Raw genomic sequence first — 17578 nt, 5'->3', positions numbered from 1 at the left:
ATCAGGCTGCAGAGCGGAAACAGCTGCTGCAGTGATGATAACTGTGCAGCTTTATTAGTGTCACAGTGCGCATGCGTGCCAACACAAACTCCATCACTGTTCATCAGCTGTTGATCAGCTGTGATCAGCTGTTGATCATCGTTAGTAACAGACGTCGCTTCAGAGGAAAGAACACGTTTCCTGCGTAGTTTCGTTGCGTCCTCAGAGGAAACGTGGATGCAGTTAAGATGCTTGAAGTGTTTCTGCACTATTTCATGGACTACAGCTGGTTTTTATCAAATAGCAGCTGATTTTTATCAAATAGCAGCTGATTGTCATGACATGAAGAGCGACGAGCTGTGGCTTTAATAATAATACTCTGAATATGTAGTTAAACTACAACCTGACGTCACGTCGCAGCGTTTCCAGCGTGTCTGCGTCAAAGCTTAAAAAAAATCTTGTTCTGGTCATATGACCAGTGGGGAGGTGTGGTCATGTGACCCGCAGCGTCATATGACTTGTTGTGATTCTTCATTGTCGGCAGTTGCAGTCAAACCAACTTTACCTGCTGAACTAAAACCCGGTGAACACGGGAGCAAGGTTAGTTCCGGTATCATCTCACCTGACCGAGACTCTCAGTTAAACTCGGCTGTGAGTGTGAGTGAGTGTGAGTGTGTAAGTGTGAGTGTGAGTGAGTGTGAGTGTGTAAGTGTGAGTGTGAGTGAGTGTGAGTGTGTAAGTGTGAGTGAGTGTGAGTGTGAGTGAAGTCAGTCTGTATTTAGTCTGGTTTGTTTTCACAGTGAAGTTAGTTTGTCACGTGTTTTCCGCCAAACTTAATTCAGAAATACATTTGAACATCTTGTCTTCTGAACAGAAACAGTCCGAGTTAAAGGTTGAAAATGAGAAACACAGTTTTAATGTGTAACTGCGGTAAATCAGCTCGTGGCGAACTAACCGCACCCGTTACTTCCTTAAAGTGTCACATGTTTGATCTGGTGCAGAGCCGCTGAGTCTGCTGTCTGTCCACCAAACACACTTCAATAAATACATTTAACTTTTATTTCCTCTCTGAGGAAAAACGAGACGCATCAGAAATCTGTAACTTCATTTAATAAATTCGTCTACTTTTGAAATCCTGTTTTAAACTTCAGCTGTTTGCCTGAACTGAAGCTACAGGAAGTAGCTTCAGTGTGAGTTTAACTCTTTCAGTCCTGTTCTGACAAACTTCATTACATTAATTAATTAAACATGTGTCACTGGATGGAAACCTTATAGGAAGTAAGTAAGTGTTTCCCGCCAGACCAAAACCATTTTTTTCTTGCCAAAAATAACGTCAAACATTTGTTCATTTGGAAATCAGTAGCGTTTAAGAGCTTCTGTGCGTTGCTGCTCTGAAACATGAGTCAACCTCTGTCGCTGCCCGGGAAACTCTCTGCAGCCGCTTTAAGGAACACGGCGGCGCGTCATGTGAGTGCGTAGCGAGTGAGTGGTTAGCAAGCGGCAGAAAAGTGACGGTGAATGCGAGCAGAGCAGGAAAAGGTTTAGCAGGAAGTCGTCAGTGTGTCAGTTAATAAATGCTGCAGCCTCTCAGGACCAAGAAAAGTCACGTCTGTTATTTCCCAACTGCTGGAAAACTGTTAGCACTAAAGTTAGCAACAGTAGGTTAGCCTAACCTGGAGACGCTAAACAGAGAAACGTGGCTGCCGAGACGGAAACACACTTCTCTAAAATATGAGGTGTTCTACCTGCAGCCCCTCTGTGACATCACAACTCACTAACCAATCAGATCATTGGTCTGCACGCAGCTTCACTTCCTCACATGAAAGAGCTCTTTAAACAGAAACCTGAACTCAGACACGTGGTGTGATGTCACTTCCTGTCTGGTTTCAGGGGCAGGTGATGATGTCACTTCCTGTCTACTCTGAGGCAGGTGTTGATGTCACTTCCTGTCTGCTTTCAGAGGCAGGTGTTGATGATGTCACTTCCTGTCTGATTTATCTCATGGACGTATAAAGAGAACTGGATACAGGAACAGGTTTCCTCCCCCGCCGTGTTAGCCGGAGGGCTGAACCGGAAATAACCAACTCAGCAAGCGGAAGTCACCAGTGCGCTCGCTCTATCGGCCCAACAGATGTGGAAGAGGAACTTTTTTGGCTTCATGAGCCACTGAGCAACTTTCATAGGAATGAACAGGCCCCGCCTCCAACGCTGTATCCAGTTCTCTTTATACATCCATGGTCTAGCTGTCCCTCCTCATGCCTAAACCTAACCAAGTGGGTGTGTTCATGTAGATTCTGACCTACTTCTCAGATGCAGGTGTTGATGATGTCACTTCCTGTCTGATTTCAGATGCAGGTGGTGTTGCTGTTGTGTTACTTCCTGTGCTCTCTGCTGGGCGGTGATGCGGCTCCGGCTGCAGACGAGGTGACCTACCTGCCCGGTCTGCAGAAACAGCCGAGCTTCAGACAATACTCGGGATACCTGAGCGTGGCCGATGGCAAACACCTGCACTACTGGTCAGTACTGACTCACCTGTAACTCACCCGCACTATTCAGTTCAATTTTATTTATAAAGCGCCAAATCACAACAAAAAGTCATCTCAGGGCACCTTTCACACAGAGCAGGTCTAGACCGAACTCTTTAATTTACAGACACGCAACAATTCCTCCATCAGCAGCAGGAAAAACTCCCCTTTAACAGGAAGAGACCTCCAGCAGAACCGGACTCTAGGTGGCGCCGTCTGCTTTGACTGGTTGAGTTGAGAGAGAGAGAAAGAAAGGGGGGGGGGGGCAGAATAACAACAATCATAACAATAACAGCAGCAATAGTCGGGGAAGGACTGTAAAGGCTCGGCCTGCAACCCAGGGTTAATATTAGAAATATGACTAATAATAATAGCAGCAGCAGCAGCAGTGGGCGTCACGCTGGGCAGCAGTCAGTCCACAGCTAAAGTTAGTAACATGCATTAATGTTACATGAATACATACAGATGGAGAGCAGGAGGAGGAGAGAGGAGCCCAGTGCATCATGGGAAGTCCCCCAGCAGTCTAGGCCTATAGCAGCATAACTAAGGGCTGATCCAAGGCGAGCCTGGTCGGCCCTAACTATAAGCTTTATCAAAAAGGAAAGTTTTAAGCCTACTCTTAAACATAGAGAGGGTGTCTGCACCCCGGACCCAATCTGGAAGATGATCCACAGGAGAGGAGCCTGATAGCTGAAGGCTCTGCCTCCCATTCTACTTTTAAAGACTGTAGGGACCACCAGTAAGCTGCATACTGGGAGCGCAGTGTTCTAGTGGGATAATACGGTATTATGAGCTCTTCAAGATATGATGGTGTCTGACCATTAAGGGCTTTGTAAGTTAGGAGAAGGATTTTAAATTCTATTCTAGATTTTACAGGAAGCCAATGTAGTGAAGCTAAAATGGGAGAAATGTGGTCTCTTTTTCTAGTTTTAGTCAGAACACGTGCAGCTGCATTCTGGACCAGCTGGAGAGTCTTTAGAGACTTGTTAGGGCAGCCTGATAATAAGGAATTGCAATAATCCAGCCTAGAAGTAACAAATACGTGAACTAGTTTTTCTGCATCTTTTAGGGACAGGATGTGATTTTTGTGATATTACGTAAGTGAAAAAAGGCAGTCCTTGAGATTTGATTTATGTGGGAGTTAAAGGACATATCCTGATCAAAGATAACTCCCAGATTCCTTACGGTGGTGCTGGAGGCCAGGGTAATGCCATCCAGAGTAACGTCGGCCTGCGTGTCGGTGGTAACGTCGGCCTGCGTGTCGGTATATCACCTGTAGTGAGGTCACCTGTCGTGTTGGTGTTGCAGGTTTGTGGAGTCCCAGAACAACCCGTCCTCTGACCCCGTGGTGTTGTGGCTGAACGGCGGCCCTGGCTGCAGCTCTCTGGACGGACTGCTGACTGAACACGGACCCTTCCTGGTAGGTAACTTAAACTCCACCCACCTGACCCACACCCACCTGCCTCAGTGTGATGTCACAGTGACACCTGTTGCCCTGTGTTGTTTCAGATCCAGAATGACGGCGTGACACTGCAGTACAACCCGTACTCTTGGAACAAGGTGAGTTAATCAGTTACATACCTGCCCGCTGTCATGTGACTCAGGTGGTTTGATGTTGGTCACATGGTTAATTTCTGTGTGTTTCCTAAAAGCTGATTGGTTTACTGTTTCCGAGCAGATCGCCAACATGTTGTACCTGGAGTCTCCAGCAGGAGTCGGATTCTCGTACTCTGACGATCAGAAATACGTCACCAATGACACCGAGGTCAGTGACGGCCGCTAACTCGTCTCCCTATCGGCTCATTGTTCACTGTCACGTGATTAAAGTGTTTTCCTCCGCAGGTGTCGATGAACAACTACCTGGCTCTCAAGGAGTTCTTCCGCCTCTTTCCAGAGTTCAGCAAGAACCAACTTTTCCTGACTGGAGAGAGTTACGGAGGAATCTACATCCCCACGCTCGCTGAGAGAGTGATGGAGGACCCCAGCCTGAACCTGCAGGTACTCTCTGATACTGCAGTACTACACGCTGATACTGCAGTACTACACGCTGATACTGCAGTACTACACGCTGACACTGTAGTATTACACGCTGATACTGCAGTACTACACGCTGATACTGCAGTATTACACGCTGATACTGCAGTACTACACGCTGATACTGCAGTATTACACGCTGATACTGCAGTATTACACGCTGATACTGCAGTATTACACGCTGATACTGCAGTACTACACGCTGATACTGCAGTATTACACGCTGATACTGCAGTATTACTCCCTGATACTGCAGTACTACACGCTGATACTGCAGTACTACACGCTGATACTGCAGTATTACACGCTGATACTGCAGTACTACACGCTGATACTGCAGTACTACACGCTGACACTGTAGTATTACACGCTGATACTGCAGTACTACATGCTGATACTGTAGTACTAATGTAATAACGGCGCAGTACTACACGCTGATACTGCAGTACTAATGTAATGACGGCGCAGTACTACATGCTGATACTGCAGTATTACACGCTGATACTGCAGTACTAATGTAATGACGGCGCAGTACTACATGCTGATACTGCAGTATTACACGCTGATACTGCAGTACTAATGTAATGACGGCGCAGTACTACATGCTGATACTGCAGTATTACACGCTGATACTGCAGTACTAATGTAATGACGGCGCAGTACTACATGCTGATACTGCAGTATTACACGCTGATACTGCAGTACTAATGTAATGACGGCGCAGTACTACATGCTGATACTGCAGTATTACATGCTGATACTGCAGTACTAATGTAATGACGGCGCAGTACTACATGCTGATACTGCAGTACTAATGTAATGACGGCGCAGTACTACATGCTGATACTGCAGTACTAATGTAATGACGGCGCAGTACTACATGCTGATACTGCAGTACTAATGTAATGACGGCGCAGTACTACACGCTGATACTGCAGTACTAATGTAATGACGGCGCAGTACTACATGCTGATACTGCAGTATTACATGCTCATACTGCAGTACTACACGCTGATACTGCAGTACTAATGTAATGACGGCGCAGTACTACATGCTGATACTGCAGTATTACATGCTCATACTGCAGTACTACACGCTGATACTGCAGTACTACACGCTGATACTGTAGTACTACATGCTGATACTGTAGTATTACATGCTCATACTGCAGTACTACACGCTGATACTGCAGTATTACATGCTCATACTGCAGTACTACACGCTGATACTGCAGTACTACACGCTGATACTGCAGTACTAATGTAATGACGGCGCAGTACTACATGCTGATACTGCAGTACTAATGTAATGACGGCGCAGTACTACATGCTGATACTGCAGTACTAATGTAATGACGGCGCAGTACTACACGCTGATACTGCAGTACTAATGTAATGACGGCGCAGTACTACATGTTGATACTGCAGTACTAATGTAATGACGGCGCAGTACTACACGCTGATACTGCAGTACTACACGCTGATACTGCAGTATTACATGCTCATACTGCAGTACTACACGCTGACACTGTAGTATTACATGCTGATACTGCAGTACTACACGCTGATACTGTAGTACTAATGTAATGACTGCGCAGTACTACACGCTGATACTGCAGTACTAATGTAATGACGGCGCAGTACTACAGGGACGTGGTGATTTGGGGTTGCTGTTAGCTTGTAGAATGCTAATGTTAGCGAGCTAGTGATGCTAACTGTGTCTCACCTGTCTGGACTGTCTGGCAGGGCATTGCTGTGGGAAACGGGATGTCCAGCTACGAGATGAACGATAACTCTCTGGTGTTCTTCGCCTACTACCACGGCCTGCTGGGAAGTCGACTGTGGACGGAACTGCAGAGCTTCTGCTGCAGCGATGGGACCTGCAACTTCTACAACAGCCAGAACCCTAACTGCTCCATCAGCGTGAGTCTTAACAGGTCTAAACTTGTTTATCTCAGGATCTAACCAGTACAAACTGGTTAATCTCAGGTTCTAAGTAGTCTGAACCGGTTTATCTCAGGTTCTAAGCAGTCTGAACCGGTTTATCTCAGGTTCTAAGCAGTCTGAACCGGTTTATCTCAGGTTCTAAGCAGTCCGAACTGGTTTATCTCAGGTTCTAAGCAGTCTGAACTGGTTAATCTCAGGTTCTAAGTAGTCCGAACTGGTTTATCTCAGGTTCTAAGCAGTCCGAACCGGTTTATCTCAGGTTCTAAGCAGTCCGAACTGGTTTATCTCAGGTTCGAAGCAGTCCGAACTGGTTAATCTCAGGTTCTAAGCAGTCCGAACTGGTTTATCTCAGGTTCTAAGCAGTCCGAACTGGTTAATCTCAGGTTCTAAGCAGTCCGAACTGGTTAATCTCAGGTTCTAAGCAGTCCGAACTGGTTTATCTCAGGTTCTAACCAGTCCGAACTGGTTTATCTCAGGATCTAACCAGTACGAACTGGTTAATCTCAGGTTCTAAGCAGTCTGAACTGGTTTATCTCAGGTTCTAAGCAGTCCGAACTGGTTAATCTCAGGTTCTAAGCAGTCCGAACTGGTTTATCTCAGGTTTTAACCAGTCCGAACTGGTTTATCTCAGGTTCTAACCAGTCCGAACTGGTTTATCTCAGGATCTAACCAGTACGAACTGGTTAATCTCAGGTTCTAAGCAGTCTGAACTGGTTTATCTCAGGTTCTAACCAGTCCGAACTGGTTTATCTCAGGTTTTAACCAGTCCGAACTGGTTTATCTCAGGTTCTAACCAGTCCGAACTGGTTTATCTCAGGATCTAACCAGTACGAACTGGTTAATCTCAGGTTCTAAGTAGTCTGAACTGGTTTATCTCAGGTTTTAACCAGTCTGAACCGGTTTATCTCAGGTTTTAACCAGTCCGAACTGGTTTATCTCAGGTTCGAACCAGTCCGAACCGGTTTATCTCAAGTTCTAAGCAGTCTGAACCGGTCTAAATTGGTTTACCTTAGATTCTAACTGGTCTGAACTGGTTTATCTCTGGTTCTAACTGGTCTAACAAGGTGAAACAGTTGGTACCTGTTCAGGTGTCTCAGGTGTTGTGTCCCCTCTGCAGGTGTCTGAAGTTCAGGTAATCGTCTACAGTTCAGGACTGAACATGTACAACCTGTACGCTTCCTGTCCAGGCGGAGTCCACCAGAGGGTCAGGTAAGCCTTGCTGTAATGAGACTCACCTGCTGCAGGTGTGGGCCACAGAGAGGACAGGTGTTGACTTTCTGTTGTTGTCATCAGTGTTGAGCGAGGTGAGCTGGTGATCAGAGATTTGGGAAACTCCTTCATCAACCATCCATGGACTCAGCTGTGGAACCAGGTCTGTAGAAACCAGCTGCTGTCATCACACTCACCTGAGGACAGATGTTCCTCTGACTGTGTGTGTGTGTGTGTGTGTGTGTGTGTGTGTGTGTAGAAGTTACAAAGTCTGGCGTCCCGCCACCAATCGGTGCGTCTGGACCCTCCCTGCACTAACTCCACCCCCTCCTCCCTCTACCTGAACAACAAGTACGTCAGAGAAGCTCTGCACATCAGCCCCAAAGCTCTGGAATGGGTCATCTGCAGGTAACACTGCAAACACCTGTATACACCTGTGTACACACCTGAGCTAGTAAATTACCCAGGTAATTTGTATGTCCATGACCTCTTTGACGTGCTGACCTTTGACCTCTGCCATGTATTGCAGCTCTGAGGTGAATCTGAACTACGGTCGTCTCTACATGGACGTCAGGAAACAGTACCTGAAACTGCTCGCTGCTCTGGTCAGTTAGGTGATGTGGCCAAAGATGTTATCATGATAAAAGTTTTCATACCAGTCGATCAATAATTAACAAATGTCTCAACAAATGTCAAATTATTATGTTTCTAGTTTAAAGGCTGATTCTTGCTCCTGAGTGAAAGTTGAAGAAACCAGACGATTAACTGGTTTTGAACTATTCTTTATGGTCAGAACATGACAAACACTTGCCAGCTGGAACATTTCACTAATCTGAAACATTCAAACAGTTATAGTGATAAAATGTTTTTTCAATTTAAAAACATGCATGAGTGAGATCCCTCTCCGTCTCTTTTCCTCAAAATATCTTAAGAGCCGGTACATTTATTTTTTTTAGGTTCAAATCCAAAAATTCAAAATTTGGTGGAAGTACGTATGTTTTAGTGTTAAAATGCCGTTTTCCAAGCCCTTCTAAAAACTGTTTCCTGTGTGACCTGATGTGGGTTTCTGCATGATGACGTTACTACATGTAAACCAGTATAGACCAGCCGAGCCAGTAGCCACAGAGACACACTGAGCTCACTGTTGCTACTCTGCTAAACCGCTAACGGCTGAGTGAGCGTTTCCATTTGAACAACCCAGATAAAAAACACAGATGGAGTTATCCTTTAATAAAAAAATGAAGTCCTGCAGTGTGATACAGCACACATGTAAGACGGCTCAGACTGCAGAGTCCAGTAACACATAACATTTAAAACATTTCAATTCCAACTAAATCATACAAATGAAAACAACCACAATACGTAGCCTACAGAAATCACTCCTGCGGTAAACTTATTGTCTCATTTCAGGTTGCAGTTTGTTTACTGACAACTCAGTAAATGTTGCCGTATTCTTCATTACTGCGGTAATTTAAACTTATACTAGTTCTGCTCAAACAGTCTCAGTACTCTCCTTCTTCGAGCGACTCTCTCACTTATCCAACATTTGTTTACACACTATTCAGATCTGCTAGTAACTTTAGCTCATCAGTAGTGATGGCTTCTCTCCCTCCATCCCCTGCTTTCTCTTGCTTGGTGTGTTATATGTTTAGCTATTCCTCTGCCGCGTTTAGTGATAATGGTACGTAAATGATGGGGGTGCGCCAAAAAATCGATTCACATAAGAAACGCGAATCTATCTCTGCCAATTCAGAATCGATTCACATTTTTCAGTTTTGCCACGACGCTGTTTTCCATTTTTTCTGACATGAATTAGCTGCTAAATCCCATAGATGGCGCAGTGACGCCGCCCCGGACCCAAATCCGCGAGCAATGGAGAACCTGTCAGAAAAACAAATACAACCTGCTCCATCAGCGATGAAGGCGATCATTTCGACATATTAATGCCATTATCAGGCGCTGCAACACTCCTCCGCAGGTTTGTGCCATCGTGGGATTATTTATTAGTAATCGCTGTGAAACAGTCAGAAAATAACGTTTGATTGATCTGATTCAGCAGCTTCCTCACTAACGTTACCAGCGCTCCCTCTCCTCATCGCTCGACCGCCGCTTCTCCCTCTCGTCTGTTTGAAATGAGTCGGGAAGCCGTCAGCAGAGCCGAACTTTACTGTTCACGTTATCAAACGAAGAGAAATGTCCTCCCCTCTTCCTAGTAATGTTTCTGTCATACGGCAGGCTGCACAGCGTTACAGGCTGCGTTTCTCCAAAAGTTGATTCTGGTTCATGTTTCTGGCTGCGGCCCCCTGCAGCCCCCCCCCCCCCCCCCCCCCCCGCAGCCTCAACGCACAACGCACAGCAGGTCTGCTGCCAGCTGGTTATCTGAGGGCGGGAACGAGAAATTAATTTTCTCTCAGTGAAAAACGTCGTCTCCTCAACGTTTATGACAAACTGCCAATAACGAGCCAACGAGACGCAGCAGCGAAACAACAAGCGTTTAAACAGTCAATTAACTTCAGTAAATAGTGAAGCTGCCCGTTTCTTTACTTTATATTCATGTAGTAAATATATAAATATCAATTAGATGGTAATCTGCATGAGAAATTTAAAAAAAGAAACAAAATTGGTTCCAATAATCACCTGCTAATAATGATCAATTCACAGCTAAATGTAGCAGGCTGCTATTGATTGTTTGATTTTGTTAATTAAAGGAGGAGTTTATGTTATTTGAGGTTTTGCACTTAGCAGTTTATCTTTGCAATCATTTTTATTTTTGTATTAAATATGAATTTGATCCGTTGTCTCAGAGCCGCTCTGGTTTCCTGCTGACTGAACTAATGTAAAAGAAAACTGAATAACAGGTTATCATTTGATGTATTTCTTCAATATATCATACATGTTTCAGACAGTGTTTAAGTTCAGTTTAGTGTTAGTTTGTGTGTGCTGTGTCTATTCTAAACTTAGTTCTTTGCTGTGTAAGATGAGGCAGTTGTGTGTCTAACAGTTAGTTTATTCTGTTATACCCTTACCTGAGCCAGTGATAAGATAAACTGTAGTTATGTAGATGTTTATGTGTAAAACTGATAAGCTTTTAGAGGATAGTGTGGTTTGTCCTTAATTTAATATAGTAGTAATGTTATTTTGTGATGCTACTTGGTGCTTATGTACTGTCATATATGGTCGTGAAGAAAGTCTGTTCCTAGGTTAGCTGAACTTTTGACTTATGTTTCTATCTGAGGGTTGCTGACCTGTAAGGTTAGTAAACAGATGTCTTAAATTCTGTACGAGCAGTATTTAAGGGACTGGTTAACCTTTCAGACAAAGTAAAGATAGCTAGGTGGTATCTTTGTCTCCAGAACTATGATGCTTTATACTTCTGATTGTATTATTTGATTACACTATTTCATAACCTGACAATGCTCTCTTTGTGTGTTTATTGAGTGATCAGCAATTTCCCATTACAGTAAAGGAACATAAATCTGACTCAGGTTGACGTTGAGCAGCAAATGTTTACATTTTGATTCAGTGTGATCTTTTTTATTTGAGATCTATAAAAGTGTCCACAGCAGACAAATGAAAGACTCAAAACATCGATCTAGAATAAAATCTATGAATTTATTGAATTGAGACCTGATTTTGAATCGAATCGCGAGATTTCCTGAATCGAGTAAATAAACATAGTTTATCTGCCGCGTTGAAGGCGACGTTCAGTGAACTGGAAAACCAGTCGTTGGCTAATGGAGTCAGCCAGCCCCCAGTAGCCGGTGCGGGCCGACCCAGTGTAGCTCCAGAGACGGCTTCTCCCTCTCAGATTAATTATATTGAACGTTTTCTATTGAGGAAAATTATATTGAGATAAAGTTTTATCAGCCGCCCGTTCCTCCAGTACCCGACTGCTCACGTTTCTAACTGTTTAATCCAAACTCACAGCTGTTCTTCAGCACATCAGACTCTATGAACATAGAATATACTGATAACATTAGAGGATCAATAATGTGTGACATCAGTGGTGACAGTGGTGTTGTCTCTGCAGAAGTACCGGGTCCTGGTGTATAACGGGGACGTGGACATGGCCTGTAACTTCATGGGGGACGAGTGGTTTGTGGAGTCTCTGCAGCAGCAGGTAACTTCATATCCACATTATCAATAAATGGAATCAGCTGTGATATCAGTGAGGATTGGTTTAATTGAACTGATCAGTCTTCCGTTCAGAGGCTCCCGTCTCTTTCTCCATTCGATCAGTTTATGTTTCCACGTTTTTCATCACTTTGGTTTTGGGTGTTGAGAGTTCAGGGGGAGAAGGAGGGAGGAGGCGAAGGATCTGATTGGTTCTGATCCTCTGGAGAGAAGATGTCTCACTCTGTTGGAACTGCAGAAACACTCTGGTTTATAGTGGTTACAGAGTGGTGGGTCTTCCCTCACAGAGGATCTTGGACAAGTTTCAAGTTTCAGTTTCATTTTTATCAGGTGACTCACAAGATGAAAGTTAATCAGCTGATATGAGCTGAAAGATGCAGAGCAGTGAAATGTGAGAAGCTTTCTACTCTGATCATAGAGAGAACAGGTGAGCTACAGGTGACGATGGGTGAGGAACAGGTGAGGTTACAGGTTAGGAACAGGTGAGGTTACAGGTTAGGATTGAGTGAGGAACGGGTGAGGTTACGGGGGAGGTTACGGGTGAGGAACGGGTGAGGAACAGGTGAGGTTACGGGTGAGGTTACGGGTGAGGAACAAGTGAGGTTACAGGTGACGATGGGTGAGGAACAGTTGAGGTTACGGGTGAGGAACAGGTGAGGTTACGGGGGAGGTTACGGGTGAGGAACAGGTGAGGTTACGGGTGAGGTTACGGGTGAGGAACAAGTGAGGTTACAGGTGACGATGGGTGAGGAACAGTTGAGGTTACGGGTGAGGTTACGGGTGAGGTTACGGGTGAGGTTACGGGTGAGGTTACGGGTGAGGAACAGGTGAGGTTACAGGTGAGGAACAGGTGAGGTTACGGGTGAGGTTACGGGTGAGGTTACGGGTGAGGAACAGGTGAGGTTACGGGTGAGGTTACGGGTGAGGAACAAGTGAGGTTACAGGTGACGATGGGTGAGGAACAGGTGAGGTTACGGGTGAGGAACGGGTGAGGTTACGGGTGAGGTTACGGGTGAGGAACAGGTGAGGTTACGGGTGAGGTTACGGGTGAGGTTACGGGTGAGGAACAGGTGAGGTTACGGGTGAGGTTACGGGTGAGGAACAAGTGAGGTTACAGGTGACGATGGGTGAGGAACAGGTGAGGTTACGGGTGAGGAACGGGTGAGGTTACGGGTGAGGAACAGGTGAGGTTACGGGTGAGGAACAGGTGAGGTTACGGGTGAGGTTACGGGTGAGGAACAGGTGAGGTTACGGGTGAGGAACGGGTGAGGTTACGGGTGAGGTTACGGGTGAGGTTACGGGTGAGGAACAGGTGAGGAACAGGTGAGGAACAGGTGAGGAACAGGTGAGGTTACGGGTGAGGAACAGGTGAGGTTACGGGTGAGGAACAGGTGGGGTTACGGGTGAGGAACGGGTGAGGTTACGGGTGAGGAACGGGTGAGGTTACGGGTGAGGTTACGGGTGAGGAACAGGTGAGGTTACGGGTGAGGAACAGGTGAGGTTACGGGTGAGGAACAGGTGAGGTTACGGGTGAGGTTACGGGTGAGGAACAGGTGAGGTTACGGGTGACGTTACGGGTGAGGAACGGGTGAGGAACAGGTGAGGTTACGGGTGAGGAACGGGTGAGGAACAGGTGAGGTTACGGGTGAGGTTACGGGTGAGGAACAGGTGAGGAACAGGTGAGGTTACGGGTGAGGAACAGGTGAGGTTACGGGTGAGGAACAGGTGGGGTTACGGGTGAGGTTACGGGTGGGGTTACGGGTGAGGTTGCGGGTGAGGTTACGAGTGAGGTTACGTGTGAGGTTACGGGTGAGGAACGGGTGAGGTTACGGGTGAGGAACAGGTGAGGTTACGGGTGAGGAACGGGTGAGGAACAGGTGAGGTTACGGGTGAGGTTACGGGTGAGGTTACGGGTGAGGAACAGGTGAGGTTACGGGTGAGGTTACGGGTGAGGTTACGGGTGAGGTTACGGGTGAGGAACAGGTGAGGAACAGGTGAGGAACAGGTGAGGTTACGGGTGAGGTTACGAGTGAGGAAGAGGTGAGGAACGGGTGAGGTTACGGGTGAGGTTACGGGTGAGGAACAGGTGAGGAACAGGTGAGGAACGGGTGAGGTCCAGGTGAACGGGTGAGGATCGGGTGAACGGGTGAGGATCGGGTGAAATAATGAGTCTGTGTCTCAGGTGGCGGTTCAGAGGCGCCCGTGGCTCTACGATGATGAAGACGGTCGGCAGGTTGGAGGCTTCGTCAAAGAGTTCAACAACATCGCCTTCCTCACCGTCAAGGTAAATGCCTTCGTCGTCGTCAGCTGACCCTCTGTGACATCATGCTTCAATTTGTGATGTTTGCTGACCTTTGACCTCCGTCTTCCTGCAGGGTTCAGGTCACATGGTTCCAACAGATAAACCAATCGCTGCATACGCCATGTTCTCCAGATTCATCAAGAGACAACCATACTAACCTCTGACCCCTCCCCCGGCTGACCTGACCCCGCCCCTTCTATTTGGACTCTTGAGGCTGCCGTACTTTGATTTAATTGATGTTTTTATTTTTTTTTTTTGCTTGATTTAAATCACTGCCAGCCAAACGTCTGAGACTGAAACGTCTCAGCCAATCACGTCACACCTCTGGGCCGACTCTCTCCTGGTTTCCATGGAAACGAGCACTGCTGTCAGTCTGTCCGTCGATTGTTTGATTTAATGTGAAGCTTCTTTTGATGTTGTGTTGATTTAATTAAAGGGAAAAATGGGAATAAAGTTTTGATTTTTAACAGACTATCATGTTTGTCATGTTTGGACCAGCTGGAGAGTCTTTAGAGACTTGTTAGAGCAGCCTGATAATAAGGAATTACAATAATCCAGCCTGGAAGTAACAAATACGTGAACTAGTTTTTCTGCATCTTTTAGGGACAGGATGTGATTTTTGTGATATTACGTAAGTGAAAAAAGGCAGTCCTTGAGATTTGATTTATGTTGGAGTTAAAGGACATATCCTGATCAAAGATAACTCCCAGATTCCTTACGGTGGTGCTGGAGGCCAGGGTAATGCCATCCAGAGTAGCTTTATCATTAGATAATGTGTTTCTAAGGTGTTTAGGGCCAAACACAATAACAGGTCATTCCGGTTGGTCTGCATTAGCAGATGTTAGCTCACCTGTGCAGGTAGGATGTGTCCAGTTCAGATCACTTCTGTAACTGGTGTTCAGTTTGTTACTGGTCACAAATTATTCTCAGGGAGCCTTCATCTGTACAGCAATACAACGAAAATTCCCTAAAAACCCTTTTAGAGAAGCTCAGGAGGAGCAACAGAGGAGGAGGTGCAGCAGATGTTCACAGAACACACAGAATACAGCACGGATAACAACATTATAATTATTTATAACATATATATGAAAAACGTGATTAAGAGGACGGAGAGCAGCTTCCAGAATGGGACCTGAGCCATGTGACCTCCATCACCATGGAGACCTCCATCACCATGGAGACCTCCATCACCATGTGACCTCCATCACCATGGAGACCTCCATCACCATGGAGACCTGGCAGGAGGACAGACTACACCTGCACACAGCGGAGACTCACATCACACGACATTATTCACATAGGAGGAGGATGAAGACGTCATCCAGAGACCAGATCCAAAACCTCAGGACATGGCAGGGAAGCAGACTGGGTCCAGGATAGGTGCTGGTCCAGGATGGGTGCTGGTCCAGGATGGGTGCTGGTCCAGGATAGGTGCTGTCTCAGTGTCAGATCGTGTTTCTGTCATTCTCTCCTTCTCCTCCTCTACCTCCTCCTCTCCTTCTCTCCTCCTTCTCTACCTCCTCCTCTTCCTCCTTCTCTCCTCCTCTCCTCCTCCTCCTCTTCCTCCTCCTCTCCTTCTCTACCTCCTCCTCTCCTTCTTCTTCTCTACCTCCTCCTCTCCTTCTCTACCTCCTCCTTCTCCTTCTCTACCTTCTCCTCTCCTCCTCTCCTTCTCCTCCTCTACCTCCTCCTCTTCCTCCTCCTCTCCTTCTGTCCTCCTCCTCTTCCTCCTCCTTCTCCTCCTCTACCTCCTCCTCTTCCTCCTCTCCTTCTACTCCTCTCCTCCTCCTCCTCTTCCTCCTCCTTCTCTCCTTCTCTACCTCCTTCTGTCCTCCTCCTCTTCCTCCTCCTCTCCTTCTCCTCCTCTACCTCCTCCTCTACCTCCTCCTCTCCTCCTTCCTCCTCCTCTCTCTCCTCCTCCTCTCTCCTCCTCTTCCTCCTCCTTCTCTACCTCCTTCTGTCCTCCTCCTCTCCTTCTCCTCCTCCTCTTCCTCCTCCTTCTCCTCCTCTACCTCCTCCTCTTCCTCCTCCTCTCCTTCTCCTCCTCTACCTCCTCCTCCTCTCCTTCTCCTCCTCTCCTCCTCCTCCTCTCCTTCTCCTCCTCTTCCTCCTCCTCTCCTTCTCTACCTCCTCCTCTTCCTCCTCCTTCTCCTCCTCTACCTCCTCCTCTTCCTCCTCCTCTCCTTCTCCTCCTCTACCTCCTCCTCCTCTCCTTCTCCTCCTCTCCTTCTCCTCCTCTACCTCCTCCTCTTCCTCCTCCTCTCCTTCTCCTCCTCTTCCTCCTCCTCTCCTTCTCTACCTCCTCCTCTTCCTCCTCTACCTCCTCCTCTTCCTCCTCCTCTTCTTCTCCTCCTCCTCTCCTCCTCTTCCTCCTCCTCTCCTTCTCTACCTCCTCCTCTTCCTCCTCTACCTCCTCCTCTCCTTCTCCTCCTCTACCTCCTCCTCTTCCTCCTCCTCTCCTTCTCCTCCTCTTCCTCCTCCTCTCCTTCTCTACCTCCTCCTCTTCCTCCTCTACCTCCTCCTCTTCCTCCTCCTCCTCTTCTCCTTCTCCTTCTCCTCCTCTTCCTCCTCCTCTCCTTCTCCTCCTCTACCTCCTCCTCTTCCTCCTCCTTCTCCTCCTCTACCTCCTCCTCTTCCTCCTCCTCTCCCTGACCGTGTACCTCCCTCTGCCTCTCCTCTGGTTGTCCGGGTTATCATCATCTGATTATTCGGTTACCATGGTGACGGACAGAGATGATGCTTAAACACGCGCACATTGATCTCTTTTCCTGTTTCTTTCTTTATTTAATCGATCATCTGATATTTTTTGTTGTTTTTTTTTAAACAGTGTGCTTGATCGATAACCGTCGATGACGTCATTCTGTTTCCTTTTGTGCGAGAACTCGGGGAGAAAAATCTGCTGATCAGCATCCTCCGCCTGCGCGTGTCTCTGCGGGTTCATTCTCCTCTTCACCTCCTATCTTCTCTCCTCCTCCTCCTCCTCCTCCTCCTCCTCCTGCTCCTCCTTCTCCGCAGCAGCAGCAGCAGCAGCGATGAACCCGCCGGGCCTGGCCGGCCTCGGCGCTCTGCGTGCGGGCAGGCAGTAGATCAGCGGTTCGGTGCGGGTCGCGTCTCTCCGTCATGGTGCAGAAATCTCGGAACGGCGGGGTGTTCCCCGGAGCGCAGGCCGACCAGAAGACGCTGAAGGTCGGCTTCGTGGGTCTGGAGGCCGGGGGGACCGAGTCCAGCAGGGACGGAGCTCTGCTCATCGCAGGTAAACGAAACACAGAGCAGGTGCAGCCGATGCGGGAATGTTGCGGGACATTATCCGTGTTCACTGCGGTGGATAAAACATAAAACCCACAGCTGCATTTTCAACCAATCAGGTTAAAGGAGATGTTTGCTGTAAACATGTCGGACGGGTGCTTGAATGTGATTGGCTGCCAGCTCTGCGTCAGTCACAGTTTATC

General features: G+C 47.1%; 2 protein-coding genes across 4 annotated transcripts in view; both read left to right on the top strand.

The window, feature by feature from the left end:
- Positions 1-435: 435 nt before the first annotated feature.
- Positions 436-14600, top strand: ctsa (cathepsin A). Of its 2 annotated transcripts, none has more exons than XM_067586072.1 (14): positions 436-579; positions 2329-2495; positions 3813-3924; positions 4014-4064; positions 4183-4269; positions 4347-4502; positions 6284-6460; positions 7602-7693; positions 7778-7856; positions 7953-8101; positions 8223-8298; positions 11724-11813; positions 14010-14111; positions 14203-14600. In XM_067586072.1, the coding sequence occupies exons 1-14, from the start codon at positions 451-453 to the stop codon at positions 14284-14286; spliced, it is 1551 nt and encodes a 516-aa protein (XP_067442173.1). In that variant the 5' UTR covers positions 436-450; the 3' UTR covers positions 14287-14600. The 2 variants fall into 2 exon arrangements, with proteins under 2 accessions (XP_067442173.1, XP_067442172.1); XM_067586071.1 differs by having other exon boundaries at positions 436-630.
- A 2371-nt stretch (positions 14601-16971) lies between these two features.
- The window catches only part of LOC137180819 (potassium voltage-gated channel subfamily KQT member 2-like), a 30485-nt gene continuing 29878 nt past the window's right edge, over positions 16972-17578 (top strand). Inside the window, exon 1 of one of the 2 annotated variants that reach the window (XM_067586067.1) lies at positions 16972-17382. In XM_067586067.1, the coding sequence (XP_067442168.1) occupies positions 17250-17382 (133 nt within the window). In that variant the 5' untranslated portion in view covers positions 16972-17249. The remainder of the gene's footprint in view (positions 17383-17578) is intronic. The other variant, XM_067586066.1, reaches the window with a different exon arrangement.

Source organism: Thunnus thynnus, chromosome 4 (genome assembly GCF_963924715.1).
Source record: "Thunnus thynnus chromosome 4, fThuThy2.1, whole genome shotgun sequence".
Classification (NCBI taxonomy): domain Eukaryota; kingdom Metazoa; phylum Chordata; class Actinopteri; order Scombriformes; family Scombridae; genus Thunnus; species Thunnus thynnus.
This window is presented reverse-complemented; position numbering and strand designations above follow the sequence as displayed.

What these genes read in the sequence shown, in the direction of transcription:
- ctsa (XM_067586071.1), top strand. Translation starts at nt 451, where the DNA reads ATGACCAGTGGGGAGGTGTGGTCATGTGACCCGCAGCGTCATATGACT. An exon ending in ACCCGTACTCTTGGAACAAG is followed by an intron (nt 4,065 to 4,182) that starts GTGAGTTAATCA and finishes GTTTCCGAGCAG; the next exon opens with ATCGCCAACATGTTGTACCT. An exon ending in GGACTCAGCTGTGGAACCAG is followed by an intron (nt 7,857 to 7,952) that starts GTCTGTAGAAAC and finishes GTGTGTGTGTAG; the next exon opens with AAGTTACAAAGTCTGGCGTC.